The 19,000-nt window shown below is 40.1% G+C and overlaps 1 protein-coding gene across 3 annotated transcripts in view; it reads right to left on the reverse strand.

Annotated features, from left to right (window-relative positions):
• EPS8 (EGFR pathway substrate 8, signaling adaptor) overlaps positions 1–19,000 on the reverse strand; it is a 166,399-nt gene that overhangs the window by 26,626 nt on the left and 120,773 nt on the right. The window contains exons 11-16 of one of the 3 annotated variants that reach the window (XM_083365298.1): positions 18,100–18,188; positions 16,325–16,399; positions 15,041–15,189; positions 10,777–10,960; positions 6,428–6,561; positions 118–226 (exon numbers count right to left, since the gene is read on the reverse strand). In XM_083365298.1, coding sequence (XP_083221424.1) covers positions 118–226; positions 6,428–6,561; positions 10,777–10,960; positions 15,041–15,189; positions 16,325–16,399; positions 18,100–18,188 — 740 coding nt within the window. Of the gene's footprint in view, positions 1–117; positions 227–6,427; positions 6,562–10,776; positions 10,961–15,040; positions 15,190–16,324; positions 16,400–18,099; positions 18,189–19,000 lie in introns of those variants that run through there. The other 2 variants (XM_083365299.1, XR_014492807.1) reach the window with 2 other exon arrangements.

The following is a 19,000-nucleotide window of genomic DNA, read 5'->3' on the forward strand; positions in this document are numbered from 1 at the left end:
ACAGAAATTTTGGGCTCAATTGTTGTCATAAGTCGAGGACTACGTGTGTGTGTGTGTGTGTGTGTGTGTGTGTGTGTGTGTGTGTGTGTGTGTGTGTTTCTAAAGAAGCACCATTACCTCCAAAATGTCATCCTTCAGAACTGACAGCTCGCTCTGGTTTCTTCCCACAAAGTCATACTTGGTTTTGGCATATTTCTTGATCGGAGTTTTATGCGCTTCATAATTTCTACAAAAGCAAGTAAGCCAAAATGTTATCCAGCTCTCCTGCAGATTTGCATAGCCAAAAAGAGAAGAGAAGGCAGCTCTGCCTGTCATTGGCTATAATTAGCTCAGGATTTACTACCAGGCAAAAGCTATTAGAGGCCCATCACCATAACAGACGGCTGCCACAGCCAGCAGCCCTATTCCCCATTGAGGCAGTTGCAAATATCCATCAACCTGCTCACATCTTCCATGACGTGCTTGATTTATTTATTCGATTTATGTAGCTGCCCATCTCACGTACATGACTCTAGGCCAGTATCATAAATATATAAATGCTTCTCTACAGCCTGGAATACAAGAGGAACAGGCCTCAACTTGGTGTGGACTGACTATATCACTGAACCTGTGGGAAACTGTATTGCATCTAATTCAAGTATTTAAGGAAGCATAAAAAATATTTCTAAAGGATTTACAGATGAATGACATTATCTGGAAGCGAAGCATACATTGAGAGCCACAAGCCTAATTTAAAAATTTAGGCGAAGGGAGGTTGTAATTACTTGGTGATAATTTGGCATTTTTTTGCAGAGATGTGTTCTGCAGAGAGCAGGGTGTTAAAACTGGCAAAATGGTGGCTGTGGTGTTGTGAGTGAAAGGCTGCTCTTTTGTGCGTGCATTGTTGCGCATATATAAAATAGTGGTAAACCAAGGAGTCCTTAATGCTCTCTGTGCTTGGTGATTTTCTGGCAGACATTTCATTACCCAACTTGGTAATATCATCAGTAATAGAAAGGAATGTGGTTTGCTCTCTGTTTATATACAGGTGGCTTGCCCTGTCAGTGTTGGTGATAAGCCTTTAAGTATGAAACCAACCTCATCTTTGGTAACATCTTTAGCTATCAGTATAGCTGTGTTTATTCAACATAATCAGGCCTCTAAAAGACTTAGCAGTTGGATTCCTCCACAGTACTACATTTGGTTTTAATCATGTGTAGGATTTTTCAAGTTAGGGTAAACCGTGCCTGCTCGGTGAATTTATGATTAATGGAGAATCCATGCTAAGTGCATTTTCACAAACCTAGTTCCTTTCAAGGCCATACATGTAAAATATCCAGAAAGGATATTGTGGTTTAATAGAACTTTGATCCTTACTCAATCCAGGGGTGAGTAATCTGTAGCCCACAAGCCAAAATCCAGCATCTCAACATCACTAGATGTTCCTGTCCAAATAGGCCAGCAAAAATTCTGATTTTTTTTAGCGGCACAATTCTTCTCTTTACTATATTTTATTACACAATAAAAAGAAGAATGGAAATGGAAGGTGTCTCAGAAGGAAATCAAATTTATTTCCACCCTGCATTTACCTCAATCAACCCCCTTCAAACAATGACTGAAATCCTGCCACTGAAATTCAGTCAATTTCTAAAGGTGGAAATGGGAACAGCTTGCTTTCTGATCCTTTCCTGTTCTCATTTCCATCCTAAAGTCCCTTCATGGTCCCCAAATACTTTAGAAATGATCCAAGAAATGATCCATCTTCATGACATCACCAGGCTTTGAGTAATGCCATCTCTATCCACACAGGGGATAAAATAGTGAGCAGGGGACAAAATTGTGGCTCCTTATCCACAATTGTCTTCCTCTATGTGCATCTTTGTATGTGTGTGATACAGTGACAGCTCCTCCTTCCCCAAACCTTGAGGCTGGAGAACAGGGCAAGGCTATAACAACACTCTATGGAATATAACTCTTAATATCTAGATCACATGGTATCTAGATATCTTGTAAATGGTATCATACTTTTTTGCAATATAGTTTCCCACAGTTTTGTTCAATACCCATGCACACATGATGAGATGTACATTATATACTAACAAAGGACAGATTTTCACCAAGGAGAAAACAAACTCATTCTGAAATCAGGCCAATGACCCATTAGCTCACCGTTGTCCTATCTTTTTCCAGCCCGAGATAAGCTTTTCTCAGCCAAGGATTGGACCAAAGATCTCCCGTGTGCAAAGCACATGTTCTACCGAGAGTTACATCCTTTGATCCAGATCACAGAAGTAAGCTGAGGCCAATGCACAGAGGATTCTTTTACCACAACCGATTTATGACAACAGGGAAGGAGATTAGTTAGAAATTAAAAAATACCCTGGGGCTTCTTCGATACACATGGCCTCATAAAGCTTTAGATGTGGCCCAGAAAGGTCCTTTAAAGAGTTGTTGCCAATTTATATTTTTCAATATGATAAAAAGAAAAAGAAGATAAATGCATGGGAAGCAATCCATTAACTGCAATTAGTTCCACTTTTATTAGGACCTTGGCTTGGGGGGAAAAATCATATTAATCTATCTCCTGGAGGCATTCTATTTTTATTTTCCAAGTTTAGCACACTCCATTTTGATTCTTAGTCTTAGCTATAAATGACTTTAGATTTGAAGTTTTATTGACTGGGGATATTAAAAAGTTGAAAAATGATAAGCTAGGCCTTTGCAACTAGATTGCAAAATCACCATGAAGGAAAGCTGCTACATGATTAGAAACAGAATACAACAAAATAAGTAATCACTATACAAAGACACTTGTAGACTCTTGTTTTCTGTTTTGTATTTAAATATTTTAAACCAATTATATTCCCATTTTAGGTACTTGAATAACTATCTAGTATTAGCTATGGAGAACTGTCACAACTTAAAAGAAGAGAAAAAGGACACCACAGAATTACCATTGATCAACCCTTGATTATCCAAAATGGATGATGATTCAGCTTCAAAACAGTAGCTCATATACTCCTGTGAAGCTGCATCATTGTTTTTCCAACCATTGGGGCAATTTACGTACTCTGCGTTCTTGATACCAAGCCATTTAAATAAATCAGGTTGAAATCACTGAGATTTAAAAAGATGTAGCTGAGGATACACAAATGTTGAAAGGAAAGAACACATTTTGATGAGACAAGAAGCACATGCGCTATGTGCCCAAGGACTTAACCAATCAGAAATCCTGGAACATTTTATATGTTCATTGTTGTGCTCTTAAAAAAATAATCCTTATTTTACATGTTGCTCTTGGAACTCAAGTGATGTGATTGCTGGATAACTTTGCATTACTCACAACTCATTTGCCAAAGGAGAAGCTGACCATGCCAGATTGGAGGCCATCTAAACCCAAGGTACATCATATTTTCCAAAATTTCCAGGTGGCAGGGTAATCTCAATACATTTGATGGGTATAAAATTGCAGGAGGTTACTTGATTTATCTGGATAGAACTCAGTGGAAAAAGATGGCTGCATAAAATAAAAAATCCCAATGTAATTTTCACATGGTTGCTGTGATGTATACATGTATAACATTACATTGGAACACCAAATGTAATTTAACCTATGCTCTAGTTTGACTGGAGAAGAGCCTAATGCTGGGAAAGATTGAGGGCAATAGAAGAAGGGGACGACAGAGAATGAGGTGGCTGGATGGAGTCACTGAAGCAGTAGGCGTGAGCTTAAATGGACTCCAGAAGATGGTAGAGGACAGGAAGGCCTGGAGGAACATTGTCCATAGGGTCACGATGGGTCAGACACGACTTCGCAACTAACAACAACAACTAGTTTGACAACTCCCAGTGACTCAAGAAGTAAAATTTACCCAAGCAGTTGCTTTATTAAACAACATTTACAAAGAATGACAATGGATAATAATGAATTCTAATTGTTTCTGTGCTTTTGTATCAGTCTTAACTCCTGGCAACTGCTTGGGCAGTTTTCTTGATAAGTTTTCAAAGACTTGCTATTGTCTTCTTCCTAAGGGTGACAGTGACTGACTGACTGAAGATTCTCCAGCTGGCTTTGTGCATAAGGAGAGACTAGAACTCACAGCCTCCAGGTTTCTAGCCTGATGCCTTAACCACTATACAAAACTGGCTTTAAAACCTGATTACAGGAATCTCTATTTTCATGTAATCTGTCCCAGATTCACATATCCCCTCTTACTGGCCTTGTCTTAGAAGTATTTGACATCAGCAGTCCATTTTGCTCTCCTCTGAGTGCGGTGGATATTATGAAACAAGCTGCCTTTGTAGTTATTAGGAAAGGTGTTTTAAAGTTAATGTTTATTGTTTCATTTTTAAGGTACTCTGTTTTTCATTTGGAGAAAAATAATTTTGTAATTTGCCTTTTGACTTGATCGGGGCAGTGCCCAATTCCAATTGACTTTGGGTGACTCACAGCATAAATTTAAAATAAAAAGGGCCTATAGCAATAACTAGATGGTAGAACCAGTCAACCACTAAAACATGTCACACACATACAGGGCGGTTCAACCATCCTAGGCCAACCTTTGAGGGAAAAGCCAGATGTCTAAGACCCTCTAGAATACCTTCAGGATGGGAGCTATCTAGAACTTAAAGTGAACATGCTACAAAGAAGGCAAGCTTCTGTGGTCCCAATAGACAGCATTGCAGAATCAAAACAGCTTTTATTATGGTTTTTACCTTTCTAAGTTTCCCAGTACTGTTAAGGCACTGTATTACATATCAAACCTCTAAACAACCAGCCAGCCAACCAACCAGATCACTATAAAACCATCTAAGGTGGACAACTAAATCTAAGACAGCTAAAACAGCAGTTCATTTGATTTAGTTCCCTTGCTGGGTATTGCAACATTTCATTTTTTTAAAAGTGTAATTTCTCCCTGCTTCCAATTCCCCAACAAATTGCTTTACTGGTCCAGAATTAGGAAAATGCAGTCCTGACGCTAAGGTTCTAAGCTTTTTAAGCAGTGGGACACAGAAGCTGAAGATGGGAGATGCAATACAACAAAAACATATAATCTATTCATGCACCATCAGGCACCCAGAAATTTGTTGGGTTCTAGATCAGACATGTCAAACACAAGGCCCGGGGGCCAGATCCGGCCTGCGAAGTGGTTTCATGTGGCCCACGAAGCCATCCTGGAAACAGTGAGGGAACGGCCCCCACTGCCTTGGCCCTGGCCCAGAGACCCTCCTTCTGCCAGAGACCCTCAGATCTGTCCCACTCCTGCCCAGGCCCCCATAGGCACCCTTGATGTGAACGATGTAGAGCTGGCCACGCCAACCCAGTAGGCCATACACACTCTAGCCACGCCCACCCAGTAGGCCATGCCCACCCTGGCCACGCCCACCCAGCCCCCTGAGGGCAACCGCAATGCTGATGCGGCCCTCAATGAAATTGAGTTTGACACCCCTGTTCTAGATGATATCTGAGCTCAGTTGTTTTCCTGAAGATGTTTATCATTTATCATTATCAAACTAGTTGACACCATTAGTGAGGGAGAATGGAGCTTGCTGGTTGCTTTAGATAGTAATTTGTTCTGCCAATCTTAATGGTTCCTTCATTAGGCTTTTGCTTCTTCTTTGGTTGTTTATCCCAGCGTTTCCCAACCTTAGGAACTTGAAGATGCGTGGACTTCAACTCCCAGAATTCCCCAGCCAGCATAGCTGGCTGGGGAATTCTGGGAGTTGAAGTCCACGCATCTTCAAGTTCCTAAGGTTGGGAAACGCTGGTTTATCCGATGCTGTTTCCCATTTATTGTTGCAAATATCTTGCAAATGGGTATGCTGATGGCTTTATACGTCTACAGGAAAACAGTCAAGCTCAAGAATGCAAGGAACCCATCAATTCAAGACTGAGTTGTACACATTCTCATTATTAGACCTACAAATGTACTTGTCTGTTAATCAGGCAGAGAAGAATCTTCCTGTTGGTGGTTATAAGACCTGGAAAATCTATGGATCTTAATCCTTGTCTCCATTTGGTTCAACAGCATGGAAGTTGATTTTGTATGGAGAGCTGCAGGGAGCATCTCTCTTCTGTGTCTCCTTTGGCAAAAGTGAACAGTAAACCCACAGAGAAAAGGGCCACTTCATGATGAACTTGGCCAAGAACAAGGGAACTGCTTGTTTGCAAGTGGGAAAAGATCCCAAGCTCCAATTACAATTCATTTCTGTTATCTGTCTTTATTTATAACAGCGTGTTTAAACAGAACTTGTCAGCAGCACTTAGAGAAAGCAGAGTAAAAAAAAAGGGGAAAAAAGAAGTTTTAGTTTCAGCACAGAGAAGGATCTCTACTTCTATGGCCAGTGAAGAATAACAGATGTATAGAGAGAATGCCACCTCCATCCTAGAAGCCACCAGCTGGGACAGTTCTCCATAACTGTACACATGACATCCACGTAAAGTTACCTATCTACATGTCGGCTAACACTTTGCTTAAAAGCAGCCACAGCTGCCCCCTGGTCCGGCAGAGGCCCTCTTTTGTAAGCTGTGTTACTGAATGCATACCCTTCAGATGGAGGATAATCTGAGATGCTGGAATGCTGAAAGAAAGAAAAACAAACGAGATGAGCTGTTGATCATATAAAGTCTGCCAGAGATCTTTCATTGCAAATTATGAGCAGCCATTCTCTATACGTCTTTAGCAGTCCATCTAGCTCTGAACAAAGTTTGCAATCTACTACAGTACAGAAAAATAAATCTGTTATTCTTTCCCAAAATGATATAGAGCAGGGGTAGACAACCTCGGCTCTTTTATGACTCATGGACTTCAACTCCCAGAATTCCTGAGTCAGCATAGCTGACTCAGGAATTCTGGGAGTTGAAGTCCATGAGTCATAAAAGAGCCGAGGTTGCCTACCCCTGACATAGAGTAAGCAAGAAAGTGGGAGGGGAGAGGGGGAGGAGGAGGAGGAAGCTTTATTTTTAAGCAGTGGAGAAGTGTGAGTCCTAGGGTGGGGCTGGTGGTGCATTCTCGACTGGTCGACTGGTGACCCCCAGGGGGAGAGCGTTCTCGGTGGGCGCACCAGTCCTTTGGAACCGCTTACCGGCTGAACTACGGATGGCCCCCGACCTTCGCTCCTTCTGGCGTGATCTAAAAACGTATCTATTCGAACAAGCCGGCCTGGTCTGATGGGTTTGGGGTTTTAACATTGTTTTTAACTAACTTACTACATTGGGCACAATCATTTAACTTTAAATCTCGTATCCTGTATTCTTATTTTTATTGCCCTGTAAACCGCCCTGAGTCCTTCGGGAGAAGGGCGGTATATAAATCAAATAAATAAATAAATAAATTCTCCCCCATTAAGGACATCTTGTCTGTGATATTTCTTTACTCTAGCAAAGTATTGCTTTGTTTGGAACCTGGGGTCTTTTTGAATGTTTTAGCATTGAGCTGTGGTCTCCTTTAGACCTCAGTTGTGAAATTATCTGATTCCATTGGATCTAACTGTCACACAGGTTGCTATAGCTCAGTGACATAAACCAATTAGCCAGCCTTGTAAATGGAGGAATGGACACCACTTCAGAGACCCCAAACCAGAAAATGACCTTAAAGGACTTCTCAAACCCAGTTTATATTTCCGATATGGCAAGGCTCAAATAAGACCTGCTCAAAAAACAGGAAAAACACACAATCGAGCTCAGCAGAGATTAAGCTGGGACTAATTTTCAAGAACCAGAATTTCCTAGATTTGAAATCGACACTTAGTTCTGTGCATTATGCAGCGTAACCATGGCATCAATGTGCATACTGCTAATTCATTCAAGGATGCTTTTTTTTCTGAAATAAAAAGGGAAGAGAATCTGTTTTCTTGGTAAGAACAAGGCATTTTGTAGGCAATGCTCTGAGTTAGAACACATTGATATTTTTTCCGCCATTCAATCATGGTACACGTGAGATGTCAGTAAAAATAAATAAAAAGGAAGGTTAGAAAGCTTTTGCACTGGTAAAAATGGGTTACAATCATCATACGCTATTAGTGTGGTATGATTAAGAGAATTTTTCCATCCAAGAATAGAATGGAATAGAATAGAATTCAAACAGAAACAAAAACAGAATAGAACACAATAGCTTTATTTGGCCAAGTGTGATTAGACACTCATGGAATTTGTCTTCGGTGCAGCAGCTCTCATCGTATATGTGAAACATAGTTCTCCAATTCACAGATAATCTAGAATCTGGGTGGGAAGTATGATTGTTTCAGTAAAAGAGACAACCACATCTTAAGGGAGCAGGTGGAAGAAAGCTCATTCAAATGTTGGAAATTCTGTATTTGAATTAGGAGATCTAGAACTGCAACTGTCCAGGTCTCTTTCCTATCAAAACAAATAGCAGACATTCATCATCTCGTCCCTACAAAAAAAGTTTCTAATAAAAATATTGTGAAACCTAGCAAACCTCTAGAACCTTTGGGGCGGTGTGTGTGTGTGTGTGTGATAGTTTAGGAAAACTTTGTTTTTCCCTTAACAGAAGATTTGGGCTTGTGTTATCTAAGACTCTGAAAATATATTCTACAGTTTGATAGCTCTGTATTAAACTGCATCAAGCCACTGACTACCTTTGCATCTTACCACTGTAAACAGTATTATTACTCATCATCTGTGGTAGCGAAACCATAATGCTCAGCAATTTAGCAGCACCTACTCCCAATGATGCAAATTCAGAACATTCTTCCTGCCCATCAAAATAAATGAATAACTTGCTGCAGCTGTTCTTAGAAATGAATGGAATGTTAATGATTTCTTCCTCACCAAAGAAACTTGGATAACCATTATCTATCTCAGGGGTGTCAAACTGCCAGCCCGCTGGCCGGACATGTCACGACGTAACCATGCCTACCCCATTGCCGGCAATGGGGAAAAAGCTCCGATACGTCGCGTGACGTCACGTGACGTCACGAGTTTGACATGCCTGATCTATCTAAATGTAAATGCCTTTGAATTGTTTGCGTCACAATCAGGCAGCTTGAACAAACATGGCTGTTTTAAAGTTCAGAATAATTTACCTATTTATATAGCAAGCATTCTGAAATAAATGCTAACGTACTTACTTATGTTATTCCTGCCTCTCAGTTCAAACCTTGCCAAGTTTTTTATTTACTAATTTATTTCTATCCTGCCTTTATTATTTTAATAAATAATTCAAGACGAAGAACATTTTCCCCTTGTATTTCCCCCACAACAACAACAACAACAACCCTGTGAGGTAGGTTGGCTAAGGCAGGACATGAATTCACAGTCTTCTGCTTTCTATCCTGGTGCCTTAACTACTAGACCAAACCGATGGGGGAAAGAGATCTTAAAAACTTACAGAATAACAGAATTGGAAGGTCTTCTAGTCCAACTCACCCATGCAGGAGACCCTATACCGGGGTCTTCAAACTTGGCCCTTTTATGACTTGTGGACTTCAACTCCCAGAATTCCTTAGCCAGCATGCCTGGCTGAGGAATTCTGGGAGTTGAAGTCCACAGGTCATAAAAGGGCCACGTTTGAAGACCCCTGCCCTGTACCATTCAAGACAAATGGCTGTCCATTCTCTTCCTAAAAGCATCCACAACCTTGCAAGGCAAGCTGTTCCACTGATTAATTGTTCTGTTATGAGATTTCTCCTTGGTTCTAGATTAGACCTCTCTTTCATAGGTTTTCACCCATTACTTCTTGTCTTGCCCTCAGGTGCTCTGGAGAATAGGTTGCCCCCCTCTTCTCTCTGAGAGCCTCTCAAATATTGGAAGACTGCTATCATGTCCTTCTCATCATCAGAGACTTCATCAACATCATCAGCAAGAATCTGACCATAATCAAGTGGTTTAGATAAGCAGAATATGAAGCCCATCGGCCACATCCTGATTATGGCTTGGAATAAAAATGCTTTTTTTTAACACATAAAAAAGCAAAATTGCCTTCTAGTTCAGTTCAAACCCTGACAACCCATATGGTTTATGTTTGTTTTATTGGGAATATTTTTTTCCAACTTCCCAATCTCGTTTACAGTCCTGCATCGCCTCCACCCCACCCGTTCTATCCACGTACCACTCAAGGCTGCATGACTTTTCAGATCAACCAAGGTCACTTAACTGACCCTAAGGCACAAGTAAATAGGTCTGAGATTAAACAAACAAACAAAAATACATTTTTCTCCCCCGAAAGGGAGAAGAAATAAGTAAGGGAGGGAGATGATAACAGGCTGCTCTGCCTTGTCAGGTTGAATTTAATTTCCTTTTCTAACCCTGTCAAAAACCCTGTTCACTCTGAAGGTGGTAAGCATATTTATTTTTGATTTTAATCATAAACTAGGCTTCTCAGCCCAGTGCCTCCAGACACACCATGCTTGTTAAGTCTCAAATTCTCAATGTGCTCAAAACTGTAGTCCATCTAAAAGGTGTCAGGCTGCAGAAAGCACCCGTAAAACATCACACAACGGTCTCAAGTGATTCACAAGACCAGCCACGCATTGGCATATTGTCACTCCTCGGGTAGCAGGTGCTATGGCACAATACCATGTGCTGGAGTGAGATTCTGAACACTGAGAAGTAGTTTGCTTTTTTAGTGACCCAAACCTCAAGATAGTTGAGCCTTCTTGCCAGAAATCTTGTGAAGACTTGTAAGGTTTGGTGGCCTTCTGATACTTTGTATAATTTTGGGATTCCATAAATGCCATCCAAGGGTTATGGTAAGTGCCACACCGTTGCTAAATTGCCACTTTTTGACATAGGCCCATCCCGCAGATGAGAACAAAACATATTGCTTTCCATACCTCTGTTGACAATCTTTTCATCTCTTGCTTCCTCTGCTGTTCCGCCACGTTGGCCACAGACTCGGCTAACTGGTTGAGTTCTTGCTCACTTGGGGCTCCCATGAAGCTCAGCAAAGGAGGCTCCCAGCCGTTCCTGAATCGTGGCATGTAGGGTGGGATGAAGTGGTCTTTGGGCCACTCAGCTCTGCATTTAAGACAAAGGTAACACCATAATTTAAAACCTTTACACTAGCGGGGATAAAGTGACAGATTACAAAACAGCAAACCACACACACATTACATTATACAAAGCATTGTTCTTTTTTCATGATGACAACCTTCCCTTACCAGATGCAAAAGATCAGGAGAGCATCAAGCTGGAGATAGCAACTCCACTCATCCTATTTCCTACAGAGGTCTTGGACCAAGAGGTAAGGGGATTCTGAATTCAAGCTCTCTCACATACACGAAGGACTGGAGACATGAATTCCAGCCTATCTGAAGCTCCAAATAGTATATTGGAAGCAGGCAAGAGAACACTAAGGAGACTGGCTCCAATTTCTAGTTACAAATGTACAGGTAGTCCTCGACTTACAGTCTTTCGTTTAGTGACCATTTGACATTACAACGGCACTGAAAAAAATGACTTATGGCTGTTTTTGACACTTATGACCATTGCAGCATCCCCATGGTCATGTGATCAAAATTCAGCCATTTGGTAACTAATTCATATTATGGCGGTAGCCGTGTCCCGGGGTCATGTGATCACCTTTTGTGATCTTCTGACAAGCAAAGTCAATGGATTCGCCTAACAACCATGTTACTAACTTAACAACTGCAGTGATTTCACTGTGGCCAAAAAGGTTGTAAAATGGGGCAAAACTCGTTTAATAACTATCTCACTTAGCAACAGAAATTTTGGGCTTAATTGTAGTCGTAAATCAGCAATTTCCCTTAAGATCCCAGTAGTCTACATACACACACACATACACAGATACACACACACAGATATATATATGTATGTATATATGTGTGTGTGTGTGTGTATACATACATATATATATATATATATATATATATATATATATATATATATATATATATATATGTGTGTGTGTGTGTGTGTGTGTGTGTGTGTGTGTGTGTGTGTGTGTGTGTGTATACACACACACATACACATACACACAAACACACACAAAATATGGAAAGAAATTTAACAAGGACACCTCTGTGACTGAAGTCTTCCAATATTACAAACTCTATGCATCTCTGCTGTACAACATCATTAGATCATCATTAGATATTTTGGAATGGAATGGAGCTTGAATGCACTGGAGCAAAATTTACAGGATGAGTCGAGAATGTATGCTGATATTTGTCCTCAATTTATAGGGAAAGAAAATGTGTACAGCCAAATGAAAAATGTGGTAATACTCCCACTTTTCTTATGAGATGAAATGTCAACAGCTTCCAACTAGACAATTATTTCAGGAATCAGTGAAAAATATTCCACTGAAATCAACCAGCTCTTGCTACTTGAGGTTGGGCATTAGAAAGCCAGATTTTCTTTCCATTATCAGAAGCCCTGCACAAAAATGCCACGGTATTAATTACTGCTGTGGCAGTAATTAATGTATATATCCTCACAGTGCTTTTTTTGAAGAAAAAAAAGTGCCGGAACTCACACACATCATACAACCCGCCTTGCCTACCCTACAAGGTTCCATCCAAAAAAGGTGCCAGAACTCCGTTCTGGGCGTTCTATGACAAAAAAAGCCCTGACAATACTCATCTCTAGATATACAGAACATTATTCTCAAAAATGAATCAAAATGACAAATGCCAATTAGGCTTAAGGAAAAGCCAAAATTAATTACATGCCAGCCTGGCTTCTGCTCATTTACAAGCATGGATGGGAAGACATTTTTAAGAGCTGTAGTCATGTTTGATGGCCATAGGGGAGATGCCCTCTAGCCTTCAAGTTCATTCGAACTAATACAATTTCTTCAATAAAACTTTCATCCTCTCCTTATTCAAGGTAGTATGAAACTTGCCTGAGTGAACTTAGAAGTCAACCATAGGAGCTAAACACATTCTGAAATTCTTCTCATCAGATTGAAATGGGAGAAGCACATCTCATATCACTCTCATGCAGGAATATATTGTTACCGGGTATGTCACAACTTAGGACAACAACAAAGAGAAAGGATGGAGGGATCCTCTCTGCCCTAAAGTTCATTTCTGATCCCTTTTTTCTCACCATTTCAAAATCAATAAGTCAAAAGGAACGAAGTGGAACTATACTGCTCAAAAAAATAAAAATAAAGGGAACACAAGATAAGACATCCTATTATTAAATACAGTACATTGTGTTGTTTAAGTTTCCCTTTATTTATTTTTTTTGAGCAGTATATTTTGAGGGACAAGGAAAGAACGGGAAATGAGATATTTGTCTTTGCTTTTAGAATGGTCCCCTTAAAATGAACTTTCAATCTAAAGGTCTCAAAGCACTCAGAAATCTCAATGCTATTCAACAACCCACAGCTGTGTGCAGATCCTTCAGCAAGACATTCCCCAACAGACAGGTTGGGACTGCAACTCTCCAAATTCCAAATGCCACACTAGCCTGGAATTCTGGAACATTCCAGATCGATATATCTGGAGAGTAGAGGTTGGGGCAGTTTACCTATCCTCCCCCAATGAGGATTTCTACAGGATCTCTCTGTATTATGGACAGTATCCTGGGCAGTATTACATGCCTTTATCCTCTCAGGGGATGTAATTTGGCAAGCACATGGACAATATTACAGTGGATTTAAAAAAGAAGAAGAAGAAGCATTATAGCAGTTCGTTTAGTGACTGTGCAATGTTACAATGCATCTGAAAAAAGTGACTTGTGACCATTTTTCACACTTAAGTTTAAGTTTATTAAATTTTTATACTGCCCTTCTCCCGAAGGACTCAGGGCGGTGAACAGGGCATATGAATAAAAATACAAAAGTACAAAAGTTAAAAAAGGATTAAATTATTGCCCAAATTAAAACAATCAAAATATACAAATATTAAAACCCTAACTCCCCATCAGGCCAGGCCAGCTTGTTCGAAAAAATGGGTCTTTAACCCGCGCCGGAAGGAGCGAAGATCCGGTGCCATCCGGAGCTCAACCGGCAGTTGATTCCACAAAGCTGGGGCGTCCACAGAGAAGGCCCTCCCCCTGGGGGCCACCAGCCGGCATTCTCTGACCGGAGGCACCCTGAGGAGGCCCTCTCTGTGGGAACGCACTTAACGATCAATGCAGCATCCCCACAGTTTGTTGTTGTTGTTAGCTGCGAAGTCGTGTCCGACCCATCGCGACCCTATGGACAATGTTCCTCCAGGCCTTCCTGTCCTCTACCATCTTCTGGAGTCCATTGAAGCTCACGCCTACTGCTTCAGTGACTCCATCGAGCCACCTCATTCTCTGTCGTCCCCTTCTTCTCTTGCCCTCAATCTTTCCCAGCATTAGGCTCTTCTCCAGTGAGTCCTTCCTTCTCATTAGGTGGCCAAAGTATTTGAGTTTTAGCTTCAGGATCTGGCCTTCTAAAGAGCAGTCAGGGTTGATCTCCTCTAGGACTGACCGGTTTGATCGCCTTGCAGTCCAAGGGACTCGTAGGAGTCCGCACAGTTACATGATCAAAATTCAGATGCTTCACGACTGTTTCATATTTATGATGATTTCAGGATCCCGGGGTCATGTGGATCCCCTTTTGCAACCTTCTGACAAGCTAAGTCAATGGGGAAGCCAGATTCACTTAACAACTGCGGCAAGAAAGGTCATAAAATGGGCAAAATTCACATAACAAACGGCTCACTTAGCAATAGACATTTTGGGATGAATTATCTCTGTTTGGGCGCATTTTAATGCAGGCTGACAATCATGTAATTATGATCACTGATTTGTGTCACTTTTCAGTCAACCGGATTCACTCTTCATTATAAAAGCTTTCACCGTAAAAGCTGCTCAAAATGGCTATTGATCTGTATGATCAATTAACCAATAATGGCAGAGTATAAGCAGCCTCTTCATACTGAGAGGCCTTGCCAAGAGGCTTCTGAATTCTTGCATCGGAAAAAACAACAACAAGGAAACTGAAACATTAATAACTGAATAAAAAAATCCAAGAATATAAAAATTTTCTTGAGCTTATACAGGATGTGCACATTGGTGGGGAAAAAAAACCAAAATGGAAGGTACGCCTGTGAAGTTTAACAAGTTTAAATATAAAATATTCAACTCAAATGTTACCTGGCTTTGGTCCATGCGTTGCCTAGGGATATCCAAAGTTGTCCTTCCTCACTTGTGACAATGCAGCGTAAGAACTCAATGGTGTCTTTTGTCAAAAGAGGGCTGAGCACTGTGCTAGCAAGCTCGGGGCCTCCTGTTGTTTGTACCACCTATGAGAACCAATAAATGCACACTGAAATAACACGGTTGCTTGCAGAATAGAGCTGGTAGTGGTATGCAGTGAGAATCAATGCCCTGTTATTTATCATAGGCAATGGGGTAGGATTAATACCATTTCTGGTTCCTTTTAAAATCTATGTACATGTAGATTATATAGCCGTGGTGGCGCAGTGGTTAGAATGCGGTACTGCAGGCTGACTCTGCATTCCACTGCCAGCAGTTCGATCCTGACCAGCTCAAGTTTGACTCAGCCTTCCATCCTTCTGAGTTCAGTAAAACGAGGACCCAAATTGTTGGGGGCAATTTACATCCCTTAAAGAGGGCTGTAAAAGCATTATGAAGCAGTATATAAGTCTAAGAGCTATGGCTAAGTGTTATTGAAGTTCTTATTTTTGTACATTTTAAAAAGGGACAAGATCCTTTGCCATGTATACAGGTAATCCTCAGTTTACGATCAGTCATTTAACGACCATTTGAAATTATGACAAACTCAAAATTTTTTACTTACAACTTGTCCTCGAAGTTACAACTGCCGCACCACCCCCTGTAGCCATGTGATCACATTTTACACCTTTCTTTGTCATTTTCTGGTAAAAAAAATCACCTATTGGATAAGCTGGATTCGGACTTAGTCACGTGATTTGCTTAATGACCAAAGTGGCTTGCTTAACAACCATCGTAAAAATGGACATAAAGTTGACTCCGATGACTTGACTTATCACAATGACTTATGACCGAAATTCCAGGCTTATGGAATATTCTGATTTATGACCAAAATTCCAAAACTCAAGGACTACTTGTACTCTGTAGATTAAACATGCATTTTGAGCTTTGGAATCTAGTCTAACTAACTCCTTCTTGATTGACTACTGTGGGCCAAATAAAATAATTGGAATGGATAAAATTGATTAAAATAACAGCAAGGTTTTTAGAACAGATGGTGCTTTTTATTTCAATATGAAGTGGAGCAAGCTAGCTTTAAGGAAGCTAATAAAAAAGGAAGCATTTTATTTCTATGATACACACCCTCTGCTTTCAGGATTGCAAATTCATGATGGATTAAGTTTTGATGCACTCAGAAAAATGAACTGAGCCCCTAGATATTAAATAATATTTCAGACTTACCATATTTAGAGGAGTAAACAGAAAATGAATCAGTTCAGGTGCACTGGGATTCTGGATGTGTGACTTTAATTTAGCCTGTAAAGGGTAAAATAGAGAGTATGGAAGAGAACTTATGAGAACACAATTCAGCAATTCAAAATGGCATTTGCAATATCTCAAACACAGTTCATACCATAACCCAGTTATTAATAAAAGATAATTGCATTTATATAATGATAAGTCAGTTAAAATCCCAAGACACACACAGAAAGAGAGATGATAAACCGCCCTGAGTCCTCAGGGAATAGGGCGGTATATAAATATAACTAAATAAATAAATAAAATGATAGACAGACAGACAGACAGACAGACAGACAGACATGACTAATCCTGTAATCCACGGGTGTCAAACTGCTGGCCCACGGGCCGGATGCGTCACACGGAAGCTGCACCCACCCCATTGCTGGCAGTGGCAAAACAGGCCAGATACGTCGTGTAACATCATGTGACATCGTGAGTTTGACATGTCTGCTCTAATCAATCTAATCTACTCAATCTAATCAAACATTTTCTTAAACTAAATAAGGATGCAATTAAGACATAGTTTTCTGAATAAACCAAAGCCAATCTTTTAAATGAGCAATGAATGCAGTCGTGTCCTGTTCATTGCTGATGTTTTTCCCCCCTCCCTTTATTCTACATTATCCAAAAAAAGTTGAGTGGATAAAAAGAACTAGATGTAAGACACAAATAAATAAGAATTCTTGACTTATATATGAAGAAATGAATGGCGTGTGCAAAGAAACATTCAGAAACTAACAAAGGTCATTTGGGGTCATATCATTGTGATGCAATAAGTATGTTTTAGGCTCAATTTCTTAATAAACATTATTTAAAGATTTATTTACTAAATTCAAGATTTTATTATAAAAAGATTAAAGATTTTTCAAGAGTTAGTCCTGGTATCTCCCTTAGCGTTATAGGTTTTTTGGTATCCATCATGCAATTTCTGAATTAGGCATTGACACACAGATTAGAAGCAACAGATGTCTAAGATGATGCAATCATTGCACCATTACTAAAATAGTTTCCTTTCTAATTACTTCTATGCTCTAGAACAGAGGTCTTCAAACTTGGCCCTTTTATGACTTGTGGACTTCAACTCCCAGAATTCCTCAGCCAGTCTGTTTGGCTGAGAAATTCTGGGAGTTGAAGTCCACAAGTCATAAAAGGGCCAGGTTTGAAGACCTCAGCTCTAGAATAACAATAACAATCATAGTTTACACGTTATGATCCACATATCAACCCGCCCATCTTCAAATGGAGTTATTGGAAGCTTGCAGAAAATGAAGAGAGCGAAAGTAGGAATATATAAACACATTCCTGATATACTGTCTGAAGCTTGTCCTTAGCATCCTAGAAAGATTCTTGTGTTTGTAGCTTGAAAAAAATCCAGCAAAATCATCACAGTTCTGGAAGTTGCCATACTTTAGCTGAGTGTGACAGGAAAAAAAAACTTTTAACATATCTCTAAGGAAAGTGAGCTATAATGCCACCATTTGATTTCTCTCTTAGTTCATTTCCCTTTTGTTCTAAAACAAACAATTCAGAACAGTTTGTACAACTGCTAAGTGTATTTAGTTAAGGAAATCTAAGTTGCAGTTTACAGGAAAGCTGGTGAAATTCACAGGAGGAGCAGTTTGTAAAAACAGATTTTAAAAAACAAACAGACTATTGATACCAAGCTTCAACAAAAACCTGGAATTGCTTGGAATAGCCAGCTCATACTCACTTACCAAAAGGTTGAAACCATGCTTAAATTTTTGCAAACAGTCCACAAATTCATCTGCAGATGGAGGTTTCGCACGGAGAGTTAAGACCCCCTCTGGTGAAAAGTAGAAAAGTGAAACCAAAATCACTTAGACAAGTACCTGTAGAAATATTTTCATCGCTGGCAAAATAGGAGGATCAGATTCTACGCTGAATGTGATGTATAAATGGGCTGTGTAGCTTCAAGGATCATTTTGAATGTCCTCAATAAATTATAGAAACATGGAGCTCAGTCCTTTGGCTAATAGACAAAAGTGTTATCAGCAAGAAACTTTTAAAAGTTGGTGGCCTCTTCTTCATGTAAATTTATTCTCCTGCAGTTCACTCTATAGAATGCTAATAACCAATCTGCCCCCAAAGTGGTATCCTCTAGGTGCATTGAAACTACATCTCCCAATTCCCATGACTCTCATATACCCCAGTCTCAAATATATCCACTCTTGAAGATATCAGGAGAGAGGGAGAGAGGGGGGGGGGAGGGAGAGAGGGAGAGAAGATCAGCCCAAGTCAATCCAACAAAGGATGAAGGTCTTTTCATTGAAGATTATGGATGTTATCCATTACAGTGTTTCTCAACCTTAGCAATTTTAACATGTACTTCAGTTCCCAGAACTCTCCATGTACTTCAACTCCCAGAGTTCCTCAATCAGCATGCTAGGCTGGAGATTCTGTGAGTTGAAATCTACATAAGCTTAAAGTTACTGGTGTTGAGAAACACTGATCTACCACACTAGAGCAGTGTGGGATGATAGATAAGCAATTTTCTACTTTGGTCTATATGGCTAAAAGTGAATTACTGGCACTTAGCACCTTTGCATCAATCTCCTCAATCCTGTACTTTTGCAATAGTAATAACAATAGCATTTA

The sequence above is a fragment of the Vipera ursinii genome (genome assembly GCF_947247035.1).
Source record: "Vipera ursinii genome assembly, chromosome: 6".
In the NCBI taxonomy this organism is placed as follows: domain Eukaryota; kingdom Metazoa; phylum Chordata; class Lepidosauria; order Squamata; family Viperidae; genus Vipera; species Vipera ursinii.